The sequence below is a fragment of the Solea solea genome, chromosome 2 (genome assembly GCF_958295425.1).
Source record: "Solea solea chromosome 2, fSolSol10.1, whole genome shotgun sequence".
In the NCBI taxonomy this organism is placed as follows: Eukaryota; Metazoa; Chordata; class Actinopteri; order Pleuronectiformes; family Soleidae; genus Solea; species Solea solea.
Window position 1 is genome coordinate 22,073,535 of NC_081135.1, and position 19,453 is coordinate 22,092,987.

The 19,453-nt window shown below is 42.1% G+C and overlaps 1 protein-coding gene across 6 annotated transcripts in view; it reads right to left on the reverse strand.

The window, feature by feature from the left end:
• The window catches only part of myo16 (myosin XVI), an 89,572-nt gene that overhangs the window by 53,585 nt on the left and 16,534 nt on the right, over positions 1 to 19,453 (reverse strand). For 4 of the 6 annotated variants that reach the window (XM_058623151.1, XM_058623149.1, XM_058623150.1 and 1 more), the window contains exons 2-5: positions 14,217 to 14,486; positions 8,018 to 8,088; positions 6,957 to 7,100; positions 1,092 to 1,200 (exon numbers count right to left, since the gene is read on the reverse strand). In XM_058623151.1, the coding sequence (XP_058479134.1) occupies positions 1,092 to 1,200; positions 6,957 to 7,100; positions 8,018 to 8,088; positions 14,217 to 14,451 (559 nt within the window). In that variant the 5' untranslated portion in view covers positions 14,452 to 14,486. Of the gene's footprint in view, positions 1 to 1,091; positions 1,201 to 6,956; positions 7,101 to 8,017; positions 8,089 to 14,216; positions 14,487 to 18,604; positions 19,068 to 19,453 lie in introns of those variants that run through there. The other 2 variants (XR_009239805.1, XM_058623147.1) reach the window with 1 other exon arrangement.

Consider the following 19,453-nt stretch of genomic DNA (forward strand, 5'->3'; position numbering starts at 1 on the left):
ATAATACTTATTCTAAAAGTACCACTCCTCATGAAAATTAAAAATCCCATAAAACACAGGCGACTAGCCAAAGCACCAAGAGGGAAATAATATTTATCTCTTTGCCTCCTTCATCACTGATATAGAGACACATGGACACCCAGTCTTCCCCACAACCACACATATTTGATGGGGATAGAGAGCATGCAACCAAGTTGCTATAGCAACAGAGGTTCAGCAAGTCTGTGTGAGTAACAGTTTGCTTCGTGGTGGCAAAGCCCAACACATGAAGGGTGGCATCAGGGGAGCTGAAGGTAGGCAGGGGGATAGATAGCACCACATGAGCTGGAAGAGTGAAGCAGAGAGAAGTGTCAAAAAAAATTCCGCGTACAGTATGAGTGTGTCTGTGTGAGTGGGTTGCTTCAAGCTTTAATGAGTTAGCTGTCTATAGACAGAGGCTTGCATTTGTCATGTGATCCTCCGCAGGCTCGTGTGTGGCCACTGACAGATGGATGAGGGAAGACCCTCCATCATTGTCTATATCTGTTTCTGTCTAGCTTTGTCAGCATGATTCCTGTTACCTTCTCTCTGCTTGTTTCTCTATATTTCTCTGGCAGATTTCTCACCTCTCCCTCTGTCATTCCTTCCTTGAGCCTCTACCACTTTTCTCTCTCTGTGCCTCCAACACTCTTGTGCCTTTATTTCCAGTTATTTTGCAGCTCCCATGATGACCTTCTCCTTGCTGTGTGGGAGACAAGTGGCCCATTTGCAATCCACCATCATTAGGTCTGTGGGTGTACTTCAACCTCACATATACTGTACTGTACACACATAACACCTCTCCTTCAACTGCAGGCACCACATTTCATTGCATCTCCCCTACTTCTGCTGCCATAAAAGCAGTAGCCTATATAGCAGCAAGCAAAGATAGTCAGCCCCTTGTATTATCCAATTACAGATGTTTTCATCAGACCAAACTGAAGCCGACTCAAGCGACAACTGGATTTCTCCAGGATTCTACAGTGCTCTCCAAGACCTGTAGAAACAACTGTGGAGATCCCTTTAAATACACACAACATACAATACTAAACACAATTGTTGTCGAGCTTTACCATTCTCCTCCAGGTGTTTACGTAGGATATAGCTGCTCTCGGTTCCCTCAGAGGCGTAGTCAAGAGGAATATTTCCGTTGACGTCCTGCAGCATAACATTCACGCCGGCCTTCCAGATGCAGGGGCAGACAAAAAGCAGAGAAGACACACATTTAGCCGGCCCATTCATCAGACTTCAATTGATGATAAAGTGTGCACAATTATCTTGGCTTTCCAGAGGCAAAAACCATGGAGACAGTAAGAGACAATGCATTGAATAAAAGAACTCATTAAATAACTGCCTGGGGGGGCAGTGAAGAGTGAGGGCATTGGTTACAGTTACCTGGGATCACTGGGTAAGTGTGTGCGTGTGACAAGATTAATGTGCGTTTACTCAACAAGGACCCTGCCAAAGGAGTCTTCTATTACAACATGAGATAACATGGACCTTCTCTTGGGCTCCTTTAAAGACTGTTAGTCTGGCTACAGCTCATTGGACACAAGATGGTTATGATTGATTGCTTCTCTTTGGGGGAACTCTCCTGCACTTATTGTCTGTTGTACACCTTAAAACGGAAGAGAATTGTGTACAAGCGATTCAAAATGTATTTCAGTTACAGATGTGGTCCCTAAAAATCACCTACATCCTTTGAAGTGACAGTAGTCAGCATCCAGTAATAAAATCGCTTCTAGTTGTTTGACGAAACCGTAAAGGACATGCTAGGGTAACGATCGTAGCTGGACCTGGTCTGATAGCAGGGACAGAAGACTCTAAGTGAGCACATCCTTATTGAATATTTACAGCTAATAGAATTCTAACGACCTAGTTGCAGTGCGGCAAAGAGATTTATGGCCCAGTCCTTAGGCAGACAGAGAGGGAAAGGGTATGGAAAGCAAAAATAAAAGAAAGAAAAGAATGAAACTGGGTTTAAGTGCCAGAAGGGAGTCAGCTGACAGAGCAACACGAAGGCAGTTAACCTTAGTGCCCTGAAAACCAATCAACAAAACCACAAGGACACTGGGCCTCAAAACCTCAAAGCAACCTTGAACAGTTTAATTGATTTACACAGTAAATATCACAACAGGATTTTGCTCTTCAGTTCTGAATGTGCTTTGCAGACGTGTAACCATTTAAAATTCACTGAAATGCCAAGCAATTACGTATTGCCAGTTCATGTTATCAGCGAATCTCTGCTGGTGAGGTTTGCATTTTCATTGTGTGTCATCGAGAGCCATTTTCACTCACTTAGGACGGCTTATTGAGAGCTAACAAAGAGAATTAATTAACTTAATCAGCTGCCGCATTTTGAATATTCACGTGGACACAAGAAACCTTATCGCAATGTGAAGCACAGCTTCTGGAGCAAAACAAGAGGTGATGAGTGAGCCAGAAGGAGAGCATTACAACATTATGCCCCCTCTGCCCATCCCCACCACCATCACTCAACCCTTTATTATCAACTATGTCAAATTTGGACTGCTCCATCATCTATAATTACTAGGGTTCCTCTGTTGGCATGTGAGCGTTTGTGTGTTCTGAACCAGACGATTCACCAGTAAATGTCAATAGGAGTTTGGCTGGAGGACATTATCAGCTGACTGGCAGATACATCTTATGTTCTCAGGGGTCGACTCTCATCACTGACGACCTATATTGGCAGCTGGACAAAACCAGTTGGAAACATTCCAAAATGAATTTGGACATTTTAAGAATATTAAAATATGAACAGTCTCATTTTATATTGTACACCGAGATGTTATTTTGTGACCACAGATAGATGTTTTTATCTCCTGGTGGCAGCCTGTTCTGACATCACCCATAAGAGTCTGAACTTGTCGATTATCATCAATTTTCTTCTAAATGGGAACATAATACAAAATTGTTATCATGTGCTATTGAAGAAGACCTGAAAATAATACTAAGACATTAACTCATCAGGAAAATGTTCACCAATATTTGACATCAGGTGACAAGTAGATTTGTTTATAGTCAATGGGTTAAAAAATAATGGTAGAAAACTCTCTGCAGGAATAATTTATCCACAGTTCATTTTTTTTGTAACGCATAGCTCCAATGCATATTATGCTGAAGTAAGGATAATGTGCAGGCTATTGATAAAGAGACAAATCATGCGTCTGCACTCTCATGAGAAACAGATAAAAATGACAGATAAAAATGAGTAGGCGCTAGCTGCCAGCCATGCAGCATACAAAGGGTTAACAAGTTAACCTCTGACTCCAACGCGCAGTATTAGTCACAGTATGATGGATGCACCGCTGGTGTCCCATAGATGGAAATCTGTTAACGCCACTCTACACATATTTCATAATGGCAATTTTTCCATGTAGTATATCAAATCAATAATAACTACAAGGTATTTGTTGACTGCACCACCATCGTGGCACAGTGGACATCTGCAAGCAGAGAAAGTGGGTCAAAATTTTGGAGCTTGAATCCCAATGAGTTTTCAGTTTCAGATACTAGAAGATCCATTCCAAAGAAAAAGGGGAAAGACTATGATCTTTTGTTTTAGTCGTTGAAGTGCAGTTGTGTTAACCCTTCTGTGGCCATCCTATTGTCGCCGACAGGATTTGGCATGCATAATTCTCATTACCGTAACTTCTAGACCATTTGTGCCATCTAGAAAATTCAAAAACTCTGGACTGGCGATCAGTCCAGTTTGTGACACTGCCTTTCGCCCTATGTCAGTTGAGATTGGTACAGCACCCCGCACAACCCTCATGTGGAGGATAAAGATGGATAGATGGATACTGGATACTTGTCATTACAATAGCCCTCAGGACTTCCGTGGAACGACCATCCAATCACAGACAAGATTCACCAGTGTGTCACATGTTTGTAAAATAAGCTTATTCCTAAACGGTTGAATAACTGCCAGATATCGAAAGGAAAAAGGAGCAGAAAGGAGCAGAAGCACTCACTCGTTGAGCGTTTTTTTGGCAATACTACAGCCATAAAATCAATATAAATCCAGGCAGCCTCATTATCTTGATGGTCATAAGAGGGCTAATAGAGAGTAAAATTTATTGTTATCATCTAAGATTTTTTATAACTGTAAACACTATGTCAAAGGTCAAGTCTGCAAGTTATCCTATCCTAATCACATTTCATTAAAAATGTTTTATAAGGAAACCATAATTAAGCCCTGAGAAAAAAAAAAAATGTATTTCATTACCACAGTGTGGACTGTGGTTTGAATCAAGGACCCGCTAAGTTCGGGCGGTAGACTCGACACAACACATCAGTATGGGGACTGCGTCTTTGTGAGACCAACTTGAAGAAACTTTTTCAACAAGCCTGTCAAGGCCAATGAGACTGCTGCAGGTAGGGGAAGACCTGCATTCCCCTGGGGCTATAAATTATCCTGCACAGTCTCATCACCTCAATCTTACTGCACTTCACCTCGCATAACCTGCACAACCCTTGCTAGTGAGTTGACTGTCCACCAGAGGTGAGCTTGCTCCCTACCCTTGGCATCGCTATCAAGGCTTGTTTCTGTACTGCGCGTGTTTAGCTTGGTAACTAGCCGCACCGTTTGCCATTTAGCACAGTGAATGGGTATTCGTTTAGCTACGCTAGCAAACACCCTATACTGACAGTATAGTACTTTCTAGCAATTTGCTAACTTGCGAAGTGGAATGGCTCCAGAAAAGAAGAAACACTCTCGTAATGGGTCTGGAAAGCCTAGCTCATCTAGGGAGTCTAAGTACCGTCCATGCCCAAGCACCTGGGGTTCCGGAGGAGGTTGGTCTCACGAGGAAGCTATCCTCATTCTGATGTGCTCCATGTTTCCATCCCTCAGGCAACATTGGTTATATGCATAACCTCCAGTTTTGTTTGATATTTACTGACTGTTTCCATTAACCTGAAAATCTAATATTTTTGTAGAATCATTTCTACAGACTACCCCGTCATGTTTTATTTGCTGTGTGACAATCTATGTAACTGTGTCTCTGTTCTTCTGGTTAATTCGACAAGAGTCTCAGTGATGAACATTAATCAGGGCTAGCCTATAGCTATAGAATAGGTTGAGAAAAGACTTTGGAAATGGGCTAGGAACGACAGTTTATAAATGGCATACTGGCTCTCCTGCTGTTTGGAGGCAGGAGATAAGAGAATTAACATTAATGCCAATCTAATGACAATGCGCCAAGACTTATCATCAAGCCCTCTATTTTCCCCACAAGACAAGCTTGGTAACATTTCTGTCAGCAAAAAACCTCCCCGCTTCTCTGTGCAGGAACTGGAGACAGGAAATCAAGGACAGAAGAAGCAGAGAATGAGGGGGAGGGGGAAATGGAGAAAGACATGTTGGAGCAGGACATAACAGATTAGTATATATTAAGGGTGCAATTCCCTCTAGTGACAATCAAAGATAAGGCTGCCACTCAAACAAGACCAGTGTTCCATTTCTTGTTAAAGTATAAGTGTGTGTGAGTGACTGGGCATTGGCAGAGTCTGCGGTGAAGATGGTTGCCAAAATGAATGAATCGAAGAAATGAAATGTTGCATCTCTATAGGACTTAGGACTTGACTGAAGCTATTTTTACCCTGGCAGACAGGAAGCACCTTGGGCTCCCCTTTCAGCCACCATCTTCCCTGATGATTATACCAGGAAAAGAAAAGCAAGTGCTTATCTTACCCTGAAGAAAAAAATGCACCATTTAGAAAAAATTCGCGTCACTGTCACAAGCAAGCACAAGGGCACATTTTAACTCAAGGTGATGTAGCTGAGATAAGCACTTTGAAACAATAAAATAATACAAATATATAATATATAATATACAAATACAAATATACAAATATATATATATATATATATATATATATACATATACATATATATACATATACATATACATATATAAACGTTCTGGTGTCACTAGAGTAAGCTTGACATGTGTTACAGAGTCAGATAGATTTTTTGATTTTCTGACATTCAAATTTCTGACATGGTAAATGTGACCTGTGCAAATAAGACTTCATTTACCAGGAACTAGTTTTGTCTCAGTGGTTAATGATAGACATTAGGTTACTACTTCCTGGGAGCAGAATTAAATCTATTTCTTATGGTATTGCCCATCATGAACTCACCACATAAATTGCATTTAATATGTCTATATCACTCACTGCTCTACTAAGGCAATGTGCATGCATGCACTCATACAGCACATACAATCGATTAATCCAACAGTCACATAGTCAGTGCTAGCTGTCAGATCCACTCTGCACACCTCTTTGCCTGGCAGCTCTTCAAACAAATCCATTCCTCTCCTGCTCCGCAGACAGGCAGCCACCAATCACTCAGGACCCAATCAACAAAACCAGAATGTAAAGGAATCTACCAAGCTCCACACAGCAGGCAACTCTCCCTGGGTCTAATCAACATCATCAGAATGGACCCAGCCTACTTAGTGATTGGGCTGGATGTGCAGGCCCCACCCCTGCAGCTGGCCCGGTTCTCATTAGGGATCTAGTCAATAAAACCACTGCTTTTTTCAAAATGAGCGCCGCTGAACAGGCTCTCTTTGATCATGTCATGCAGATATTCAAAATATTTCTGATTTTGTGTGATTCAGCAGGGTTTGTTAAAAGGAAGTAAATCTAATCTACTCTAACTTTTACTAACTTCGGTTCTTTCATGTACCGACCGAAATGCTTCGATAGTACCCAGTATTGAAAAAAGTATCGTTCAGGAACCGGTATCAGAGAGAAGGTATCGGTATAGGCACTGGTATCGAACATTTTTGATTGATACCCAGCCCTACATTCATGCCCGTTGGTGGGTGTTGGTGTGTGTTGTGGTATTGTATAAAGCAGCCACCTTTATACACTGCACATCGCTGTTGACATGTGTTTCTCACCAGCAGTAGCAGTAGCACAACGTCCGCGTGGTCACATGCACACGCTACATGCAGGGCAGTCCACAGGTCTTCGTCCTGCAAGTTGACATTCAGGCCTCGCTCAATCAGCAACTCTGCCACAAACACGTTGTCATGTCGAGCACACTGCAAAGACAGAAGACTTTTTTATCATCAGTTGGCAGAAATGTTAACTGCATTGTTAACATGAAATAGTTCACATAATTGGATTGGTGCATAACAACCTCTATGTAGTAGGGATGCATGATATTAGCGACCTGATATCAGTATCAGCAGATATTGGCTTTAAAATGTATTATCAGAAATCTGCAAACACACCAAAGATCTGCCGATATGACTAATGACTATCACAGTAGGCTAAATAGACCACTACCTCCCTGACTTATATGCTGGCGCCCTCTACGGCTATTATTTGTTTATGTTTATTTATTTTGCTCAATGAAGAAAATTCATATCTTTCTTTAGATAGGGAAATTATTCTCTGCATTTTGACCCATCCTAGAATTAGGAGCAGTGGGCTGTCACACTGAGTAGCACCCGGGGAGCATTGGGGGTTGGGTACCCCAGCTCTTTTGGGCCAGGTGGGGATTTGAACCTGCGACCCTCCGGTTACAAGGCAAGTTCCCTTTCCACTTGGCCACAAGCTGCCCTACATTTACCTATACCTAAATACCTAAAATATCATGTTAATTGCACCTGCAGAGAGGACTAAATGACGAAAAACGTACTCCCGATATATATCGGCATATCCGATATTGCCAGAAGTCCAATACCATGCATCCCTACCACATAGAAAATGTAATGTATAGTGACAGGAGTTTTATGTGAACATGATTTGCTATGTAAATGCTTAATTCAGATAAAGGCAAAATAACGGATCACTGGTGAAGTAAGATGAATGACAAACATCTTCATTCATGATCTTTCTCAGCTATTTGCAGTATTTCAGCACACTCTGTACTAAATAGCAGCACATGTGTATAAACCAGTACACATTAGGACTATTGTCATACAATTAGTGATCAACATGTGATCTGTCTTACCAAGTGTAGCAAGGATCCGTCAGAAGAAACGGGACTGTTGGGGTCTGCTCCCTCCTTCAGGAGACGCAACACTGCAATGAAACAAACACGCGTGTTGTTTGTTGTAACACAGACACTCGGGGCATGTAAAACAGGCATCTACATACTTAGACACGACACACAAACACAGCATCCTATGACTGTCCTTGACATGTCATTGCACATCAGTATTTTATCTGTGTGTGTGTGTGTGTGTGTGTGTGTGTGTGTGTGTGCTTCCAATGAACACACAATCCACTGACACACTGTCAAAGACTCAGTGAAGGTATTCAACATGTACAAAAAAAACGACACTAAGCATTTCCAGAAAAATGTATTTTACACTTAGTAGCTGAAAACCTTTGCTGAAAGTCCTTGTCTGCAGAAGAAGCCGAAAGATAAGCGGAAGAAAAGGTGAAGTGGAAACTGAACAGTTGGAGGCTAAAGAAATGTGAGTATTTAGGGGTGTAATAATATACTGTAGCTGAAAGGGAAAATGATACCTAGAGGTTTACAGTATGTCCACTGAAAGGTGTACAACAGCAGCATAACTGTTTGACTCACAGCAACCAATATCATTTCAACCATAAGTGAAACCTTTGTGCGTCAGCTAGTAATTGATTTTATGCTGATAGATGTATCTGTGTATGAGTTTTCCTCCATCATAAGGCTAATGGTTGGGGAAATGGAGAGTGGGAAGTACTGTATGAGGCAAAATTACAAAAACAGTTGTTGGAGACATATGTGGAGTTACCATAGCAACCAGCTAGGAACTGGTAGAAAGAGTAAAAGAGACTAAATCAGAGAGGACGTGGGGGATAACCTAAATAAGGTATAGCCTGACAGATTCAACAGGCATCACGAACATTCACCAGGATGCCCTACAAACAATGTAACCAGATTCATTTAGCAAAATGTGCACTGTTATTTTTTTTCGCATTGCATGCATTTGTTGAAGAAGCATGTTCTTTCGACATGATACAAGACTAAATGTACTTTTCTTCAGCTTCTCTTTTCGATCTTTCGGTTCAATGATATTCCATGCATTTGATAAAATCCCTGAAATGCAGCCTCCATGCTATGCCACTTTGAGAGGAATTGCCAGTTTTCTCCATCTAGCAACACTCTCCATGTACAGCATCATTCCCTGGCTCCATTCCTTGACATTCCCGTATGAGATTCTGTTCAAATCCCTCACTGTTATAAATGCCTCTGTCTCCTTTGTCCTTATCACACAGTCATAGCCACAAGAGGGACCGTCTCACCTCACTGCCCCATGTTTCTGAAATGAGCTTTGACATTTTTTACGAGTTGCAATCCTGATGGGGAAAAAAGGTACTGTACGTTTTCTCAATAATGTATAACTCTAAATGCAGATTATCTTATGATGAGTTCTGTGGGATGATCGACCGTCTACTCGTTCAGAGACAATGTGATTTCATGAGATCCACGTGTTAAAAGTTGCTGCAGTGTATTTACAGCAAACGCACCGGGGTGTTATTGCGTTTGCACATTACATGAAATGCCACCCCCTGATCTTGAAATTACAGTGTTTACTCAATTATTGTGTAAACAGCCTTCACGACAAAGAAAAAAAAAATAATATAACATGAATAAGGTTCTCACGGTGCTTCCTCCTCAGAAAACCCAGCACACAGACTGTATAGGAAGATGCAATTCTTTTGTGAGCAGTAAAAGAGACTGAAAATAATAAATGTGATTGAATTAGTTAACGTGGATTTGTGTGATTTTAAACACTGATTTCCCTCTTGGTTTTGCTATATCGAACAGACATACGATGTTTTGTCGAAAACAAAAACATCTACAATCAGCCTCTATGAAAACTCGTGTTTGAGTGTCTCACATCATTTGCCCCTTCTCAAATTAATCTGCAGAGAAGATGATGCGATGAGTCATCAAAAAAAACCTGAGGTTTAAAATCCGTTGCAGAGTCAAAAGTCCCAGTATTCTGCCTGATGAGTCAATTAACTTCAAAGCGATCCCTGCTGTGTCAGACTGAAGGTTGTGTGTTTTTTTAAATTGGATTCCAGTAAAATCATAACATCCCTCTCTACCACCTCTGCAGGCCTACTGTAAAGGCCCCATTCTGTCAAAAACATGACAGGTGCTCTACATGCCTTTAGTCCCAGTATGCTGTACTGCAGAAAAATATCAATGCATTCCAAAACATTTGCATACCCCCTACTTCTCCTTCTCCCGTCGCCTCCTTCTTTGGTGTGTGTGTGTGTGTGTGTGTGTTTCACCATCTAAACAGATACACTCATCATATATACACCTAAAGTGGTAGTAAGAGTGCAACATGTTTTCTCCCACTGAAGAGATAAAGTGAGTGACTAATAAATAAAAGACAGCAGCACTACTTCTACTCTGAGTGGTGCATTGATTTTCAACTTCAGCATTATGATTAAAAAAAACAAAAAACAAAAAAACATGCATCTGGAGAGTAGGATATCCTTTGACAAGACCTGTAGCGATAATAGTGAATGAATGACAGCCCTCAATACTAAGGACAGACAAACAGAGCAGCAGGGCCATTTTGCTCTGTATTCAGAGGTATTTAGCGGTTTGCGTCAACTGCACAAAATACATTTTCCCTGTTGCAGGTAATCAACTAAGAAGCTTTGCTGCAAGAACACAAAATGACTGTGTGTAAACAGTGTCTGATGCTAGACAGGCCACAGACACAATGCATATTGTATTTCAGCCACTGTGTGATTCAATTTAATCAACTGTGTCAGACAGAGTGCCCCCAAAAACACCACGAGGGACTGAAAGCTATTATTGTAACCTATGCCCTGCTTCACTTCCTCTGATTAGAATATGTGAGTCACTGTTCTATGCCTGCGGGACGGAGCAATGCACACTGATCGATAAGAGGAGGTAGGTATACACCTGTATTTGTATCACATGTACGGCAATTACACTCTCATAACGCACTAGAACATCTCAAGGGTTTAAACCTCTGCATGCACGCAAACATTGGCACACACACAACCCAGCACACACACAGCATACGTGCAGGGGAAACGTTGTGCAGAGACCTGGGCACAATCTGCAGCAGAAATGCTTCTGGGTTGGTTCTGATGGTGGACATTGGTAGGTGACTTGATTCATAATAATTCTGGCAAACACCACAAAGGACAGAATTTATTCTTTGGTGGGTATGAATGTCTTTCTCGGCCACTCGTCTGCAAACTTCAAAATAACCACCACGTTTGAGCAGGAGTAGCAAAGGTGTTACTGATAAAAGCCATTATTTGTTTGATTATTTACACCTGCTTCTCCTTGCGACCTGTCAAAAATGGCTGCTGTGAAAGGGGCCAATGTCATTATTCTATTGAAAATAAAAAAAATATATTGTGGGGTTTTGTGGAAAGGACAAAACAAAACAGCTGCTGCCTTCTCACTGGTGTCTCATTGGGATGAAGTAAGGATATTGGCTTGGGAAAAGCAATTTCACCAAATGTCAAAATGCAAGTGAGCCAGACTTTTACTCGTGACAGATATGGAAGCACCTATATTGGTTATGTGCTATTACTATTTTTTCACCTTAAACCTACAATATCTTCTTAGCCCCTTTTCAATGTCTTCTTCTTCTTGTTTTTTTTATTTACCCACTGTGTTCTGCTCTTCCTTCCCTCCCTTTTTTCTGCACCCTACTTCGCTTTATTGTATTTCTTCATCTTATTTCCTGTGCAAGACAAGTGATGAGAAATACTTTCTTGGTCATTTTGTGTATGTGTGGGACTGGTATCTCTAATCACCTGCAGCAGGCTGAGTTTCTGCTCTTTCTATGGTGCTAATCCTCACACATATTCACTTAAAGAGCACTTTAATTAAAAACATGACAAATGTCCAACCACATTTATTTCCAATTCAAATTCTATCTCAACCTCTTCGATCCTGGTATTGTTTCCTCTCCAAGTCTCATTTGGCTCATCGGTCTCTTCATCTCTTAAGAACTTGATGAGTCACCATCAATAAATTGAATTAATCACCAGTTACAGTAATTAAATAATCAAGTGGAGACATGAACAGTTAATAAATAAAAGCAATATTACAGATTGTTTTCAGTTTGTCTAATTTTCAAAATTCACAAAAGGATCCATGAGGTGAAGGTTTAACAATAATTCAGGAAAAATGAAACAATTACGAGGCAAGCGTGTTTTTCTAGTCGTCAAACTGATGTTGATATGATGACACGACTCAATTTGAATCAATGACATATTCTGTTTTTTCTATTGCAGCCAGATTTCTAGACAAAACACAGTCAGTAAATGAGTTGCAACTACACAGTCCTTGTTCCTTTACACCAGATTAACCCAGAGGCTCTCAGAGTAACAAGTGCTGGTACACATATCCTCTTAAAATGCATCTTTAGCGAAAGAAAACGATCCAGAAATGTTCACACATTACTCTGGGGAGGGTCCTACCCTGAGGCACATTGCATCATTCTGTACCAAAAAAAAGAAAAGAAAGAATTCACTCAAGCGGCAATGGAGAGAATAACTGTTATCACTCAGAGCACCAGCACCACTGAGGAATGCTCGAAAACCATCATGAAAAGGGATTAGGGTGGTTTGGACAGACGTGTGGGTCCTCACAAAGAGACAAGCAAAGAGTACAGCAGCAGGCCAACATGACATGAACAGACTATGAAGGTTTTAACATGGGTTAGGATTAGTTCTTGCAATAAACATCACCAAAAGGTGGAGGGGGGGGAATGTATAGGCCATAGTGGAGTTTGGGGTGATAGATGGACACCGGGGTAAGGATAGATATCAAGAACTGGTATTTACTTGTGCCGGTTCCTTATTGGTCAGCACTGACATCAAGCGTCAAGTCAAACACTGCTGTGTCAGGTGATAATGTGTGCGTTGTCTATCCCAGCCATCATGTCAAAGATGGACACTTGACCTCATGGCTCTCCGCCACGCCACTACCTTCAGGTGTCTTCAGCACCAAATAATAGAGTCGCAATAAGAGCACGGACAAGTGTCTGTGTTGTTAAGTAGTACCGTAATCAGTCCTGGCATTGACAAAAGCCAACTGAGATCCGATCTGATTCATAAGAAGCCAAGCAACCCTTGTTTGAGTCTGAGAGCAATGCCACACCAGCTGCTCCCACAGACCCCAGCTGAACCTCTTTGGCAGCCAGGGAGCAGAGATTAACACAGTGACCTGCAAAGACTGCTTGTATGACTGACGCAGATACATTCAGACAGCTGGGTAAAAGGCTGGCAAATGACTGGCATAGACAAAAAAGAAAGACAGTGAAGTTAGTTGACTATCAGAGGCCTTTAGAATGAAGTGTAAAGACATTTTTTTTGTCTGACTAACTGAGCCTGAAAATGTGAGTGTGTTTTTACTGGCAACCAGGCAGCAGTCTAGTCCCACTTAAACCAAAGGCCTGGCGCTTTGTCGAAAACAAAGACCTCATAGTCCTTTGCCTGATAAATGTGCACTACACATAAATACAATGACATGTTAAACACGTAATATTACAACAGTGACATTTTCATTTGTTCACTGAAACTGATAAAACAATGACATTTTAATGCTCCTCTGCATTTTGACTATTATTTTTCAGTCATTTGTATTCATAGAAAATATTGACCAGTGCAGCTCGTATTGACAAGCCATGTGCTTGAAACCAAATGTAATAATTTAAAGTGCTAATGTTTGCTCTGGTGCATGTTTATGTCAATTATTTATTAAATTGATTCATTTCGCTGCTGCTTGAATACTTTTGTATCCACTCCGATCCACACCACCACAGACTGAAAGAATTCAGTGGGAAAATTAATTCAGACCAGTTATTTATTTACTATGTACAGTAGGTGTCAGAAAACAAAAGCAAACAGTTTTTTTTGTGTGCCAAGTCCTACAAAATAGGATAATGTGGAATTACTGTTTGCCCACAACCGCACTTAACATCAGACCTCATCACTGTTTTGTTGTTTTGTCTTTCAGATCTGTTTGTACCTGGATAAAAGCTCCACTCTGTTCTCAAATGGCCTGCTGCCAACAGAACATATTATGTTACCTGTACTGTTCTGGTGCATGTTTGTGTGACTTGTCAGCAGACAAATATCTAGCAGGCAGCCCTCTTCCTCTTCCTCTTTTCTTTGTGTACCCTGAGACACACCCTCACACGCACCTTCTTTGTCGTCATGGCGAATAATGGCATCCTGAATGACATCGGAGCGGTTGAAGCAGACATGGAGCTTCTTGTGGTGGGTGGACAGGGCTCGAACTTTGATTCCACCTTGCTGGCGCTGAAGACTCTTTTCCCGCTCATAGTACGCCCTTATTTGGTCACAGCGCATCCTCCTGACCAGCCGCTGGCGCTGGCCAATGGGAAGAGACTCCAGGAGACACTGGTCTATCTCCATGTTCTGACGAAAGACATTACATAGCTGGAAACAACCTGTGACAGAGGAAAGATAGATCACGATAAAATTACACAGCTGCGTTCAATTAATAGAAAATGTCATTTATTAACAGTCAACAGTCTGCTCTCTGGCTCCTCTAGTGCTGTGGAATTTTCCACTCCCCCTGCCACACTCCCTCATCAGCTGAACCACCTCCACCTGTTGTTCCCAGCAGTGGCAAATTACCCTGGCAGCATATAAGCAGCTATAACCATGCATTCACTCTTTGCCAGATTGTCCTTGCCTCATGCCTGACTCTCCAGCATTTCTTTGTGGGTGGATTTCCTGGTGCTTGCCCCTGACCTCTGCTCTTTGTCTCTGCCCTGGCAAACCCGAGAGCCTTCTGTCTTTGACCTTCAGCCCTGTCTATTCCCCCCCACAGAGTCTCTGCCTTCCTCTCTCGGCTGTAAGGGAGTTGCTAACCTCCCCGAAGCACTCACCAGCCTGACCCCAGTCCGAGCTCCCCTCACCCCAACTCTGCACTGCCCCCAAGAATGAACAGTGTGAACTAACTTGCAACAGGCTGCTGAAGACTCTTTTCATGAAAGGTCATTACAAACTGATCTTTTTGCCTAATTGTGCTGTATTTGGGTCCCATCACAACCTTCTGACATTGATACTATGCTTGTGAGACAAGGCTTGGTTTGGTTGATTAAAACCTCCTGGCAGAACTGCCTGGTTCTGTTTGGGCAGTCAGTCAGCATACTTATTGCAAAGGAGATGGCTGTGTTTGTTTAGCCCTGGGCTGATTTGAACGAAGCATCACAATATTAAGTGTGGTATCTCTTCTCTCCAGTCCCAACAGAGCGTTGTGATTCTCCTGACTCTGCATAAACTCTCTGCCTCTCGGTGGAACTTAGCCAAACAGATCAAATCATACGGCAGCTGTTAACCCATTGTGTATGCAGTAGGTGAGGTCAGAATTTGATTTACACTTAGATAGTGACACGCAATTTTACAAAGAATACATAATGTAATTGGTACTTTAATATGTGCAATCACTGCCAGCCCAGAGGACAAGCAAAATGTGCAGAAAAGTGTGTCTTGTATTTCCTTTCTGGCTCACCACCTCCCTTCCTCTTTTGCTTGTGCCATCTTAATACTGTATGTCATAGATTTTACAAACCAGAACGTGCACTGTCTTTGTTGCTCTCATTGTTTGGTGTTCAGTTTGAACATGTCATTGATCTGCTTGGATGTGGCTCTCTCTCTCTCTCTCTTTCTCCTCTCTCTCCATTAGGGTGAGCACACAATGGTCTGTTTGTCAGATGTAAAAGTATCGTTAGGACTCGACTTTATCACCTCTCTTCATCTCTTTGAATATCAAAACAGTGACGTCAAAAAGGTATTTGATCTGTGCTTAAAAAATCAGGGGTGGAAAACAGCGCAACAATGAAAGACGTCCCAATAGTCCTCCAACGGATATGAACATCATCCTTTTTACAGTAGTAGGCTGTGTTGTGTTTGAACTAGATCTCTATCTAAAATAAACAAAGATATGCAGGCTGAGCACTGAGTCTTTATGTCTTTTTTTCTATTTGATATACTGTACACCTGCCTACTCCACCCGTGTTTTGTCACAAATACACAAACACACATCCTGCACAATAGACCAACGCCATCTGCTCTGGTTAGACATGCAAAGAGGGTCCTTTTGTACTGAGGTTGCAGACGGGGGGGGGGGGCATTTTCATACAGTTCATGCCAGGTGTCTTCTGTATTATATTTTTGGCACAGGGTTGAGCGCACAGACACACACACACACACACACACACACACACACACACATATTTAGTCTGCCAGCTACTCTAATTTATTTTGTCATTCAATCTTGCAAGTGTCCAGCTTACTCTCACATTTATTCACTCAACATTCTCTCCTCCTCCTCAGTGTCCTTGTTGGAGTAACTGCAGAGTGTAGTCGGTTCGTGATCATAGAAGACAATCACTGTACTAAAGTAGCTGCACTGATATGACTTGCCCTGACATACTGACACATACAGTACTTCACTGCAGGTACACACACACAGATTGTTAGCCTAAACTAATGTTAAATATGATTACACAGTGTAATGGTGGCAGGGAAACACCATCCACAATTATATTGGTCAACTATGAGCCTCGCTTTCACTTTGTTAATCTCTGGGATGGGCATGCACCCGGTATCCATCATGTTTTTCCATGCAGGGATTTTATTAAAGACACAATACAACACAAACTCTGAGGAAAAGTACCCATGTCCTGACCAATATCTTGCTACAGCTACTTCTTCAAATCAAGGACAAGAAGGTGGCCGGTTGCCTCTTACACATCATATGGGGTTAGATTAATCAAAAGAGTAGTCAGTTTTTCTTCTATAATAACCGATGCATCAACATATTTAGGCTCTAAACAGAGGCTTCAGTGAAGCAGAAAATTGCCAGACTAAGAAACAAACTCAAAATTCAAAAGTCTCTTCTTTAACCAGCACTACCAGAAGTACAGTAAGTAAGTTGACTAAGGACCTTGTCCATTATACCACACAATATATAATAATGCTGACTATCATGTCATCTTTGTTCAGCCGCTCATACTTCACACTCTCATACGTCACCCACAAATGTTATGGGGGAAACATTTACACAGATGCTACAGATGCATCAGCGCATGTTGGACATCACATAAAATGGCATAGCTTCAGTTATGCACAATCCATTGAGTATGTAGGCAGTAAATATATTTATTTATTTATTTATTTATTTAAATTAAATTAAATGTTTCAGGATGAGCTTTGTGCTTTTCAGATGAAATGTAATGTTTTGTAGCAAAAAACTGTAAATAAATATATGCAGGTCCATGACTTACTGTAGCTCATGAATATCACATCTCATTTTCATTAAAATGTGCAAATACTACAGTTCATTTTGCTGAAAGATGATGAGACGACGTGTTGTCTGCGCTGAAAAGTCAAACACACACGACACTGACATTTGCTGCAGTGTCATGAACGCTCAGAACAGAGCGAAGGAATGTGAATAAGGACAGGGAGAGAACAGTAAGACTGAGTCAAACGGAAAATAGGGCTGAATGGATCTCAGCAGAGATGGAGTGAATGGAGAGCGAGAGAGAGAGAAAGCGAGAGAGCGAGAGTGCAAGAGAGAGCGAGGGAGGGAGAGAGAGGTAGAAAGCAGTTGCTTTCTTCTGCCTTCCCATCTCCAGGTTATCAGCTATTGATTGAATGTGAAACATCACATACGGGTTCAGACTAATAACATTGAAAGCAGAGCAGGAGCACACAATTGACAACCAGTACACACACACACACAAATTGCGATCTGTAGACATCACGAACATGCAGGATGTAGATGCATGTATAAAGCCGGTAGAGATTTGTGGGTGGGAGAGTTAAGGAGAATCAAGGGGAGGTTTTATGACATGCTGCATCATACAACTCAGTTATGTATCCTCTCTTCTCTTTATTCCTCTTCATTTCTCTTTATTACGTGTTTGTTTTGCCGTTACCAGACAAATACCAGCATTACTCTCCCTTACTCTCTCGTTATGTGTCCGATCATGGCACCTCATACCACTTGGCTGCATTGTTCACATTCCTTTCCTCACCTCTGTTCCATTTCCCAATCCTGTCATTCCCTCCCTTTCCCCAGCACTCCTCCAAATCACCGTCAGTTTTCTCCTCCATCTGTCCTCCTCCTATTGAAATGACTTTCCCTCTTTGTCAGTCTGTCATGAATATGCTAGACGCTCATGGGATCTCCATCCTTGTGGCTCCATTTCATCTCTTTCCCTTCTGCTGCTATACAGTACCTGCCGCATTCACCGGTCAACTTCACACATCTGCAGCAGCTCTCTGCAGCAAGCTCACACACCCACTTACTGCACACACACGCGCGCACACACACACACACACACAACCAGAGACAAGAATACCCATTTGAAGTTCAGACTGGGCTGCTGTGTCGACAACTGGTTACCAGAATTCCTTAGCATGTAAACTCATACACTATATGACACCCACTATATATATAGTAAGTGCAAATACCACAGACACAAGTGCACACACACACACACACACTTGCAGACATACAAGGATAAAGAGATGCAGACTGGCTACTTACAACATTTGATGAAATGGTGGTGAGACATTTTTTGAATATGTCAGACAGTCTGCCAGTCTGGTAGAAAGGCGAGCAGGCAGCAATGTAGGTGGAGAGTCAGTAAGTGAAGAAGGCAGGCAGACAGTAGGCAGCTACAGGTTCCAATAAAACTAACTATTGCAGAGCCTGTAACCTCGCAGGATGCATTATTAATCTCGCTCCCTGCATGCTGTCCAAACTCCGTCCCCCTGACTGCATTATTCACCCGCATCAGCAGCAGCTCCAGTTGCAGCCCATGTAGCATCTAAATGCACCGAGACTTCCACACACACAAACACGCACACACACACGCTCCCACGATCCCTCTGTCTGTAAGGGGAGCTCCGGCTGTTTCTAGCACCCGGCGCTTGCAGCCAAATAACCAGCGCACAACGTCTTCCAAGCCATGGCCGATGCACGTGCTCCACTCGCATCAATGACTGACAGCCGGTTTAGCCCACCTACCATTCAACACACCCCCAATGACGCAATGCTCTTCACCTTACTCACACCCCTCCCATTCAGCTTCTGCCACACATTCACACACACACACACATGCACACACACACACAGAGAAGCAGTGACTCACACAGATGCACACTTTCTTAGATTATCCTCAGCCAAAGGAGAAAAAATGTGGAGGGGGGGGATTAATTGTGCCTCTAAGAGATGGAGGGAGATGGAGAGCGGAGAGCAAAGGGGGTACCTGGAGGAAAACAGACAGAAGCTGAATGAAAAATGGAGGAAATGCAGATACAGCAGGGGGAGCAAGAGAAAGAAGAGATTGCAAGAGATGGGGGGCATTAAATTGGATAGAGGGGCAGCTAAAAA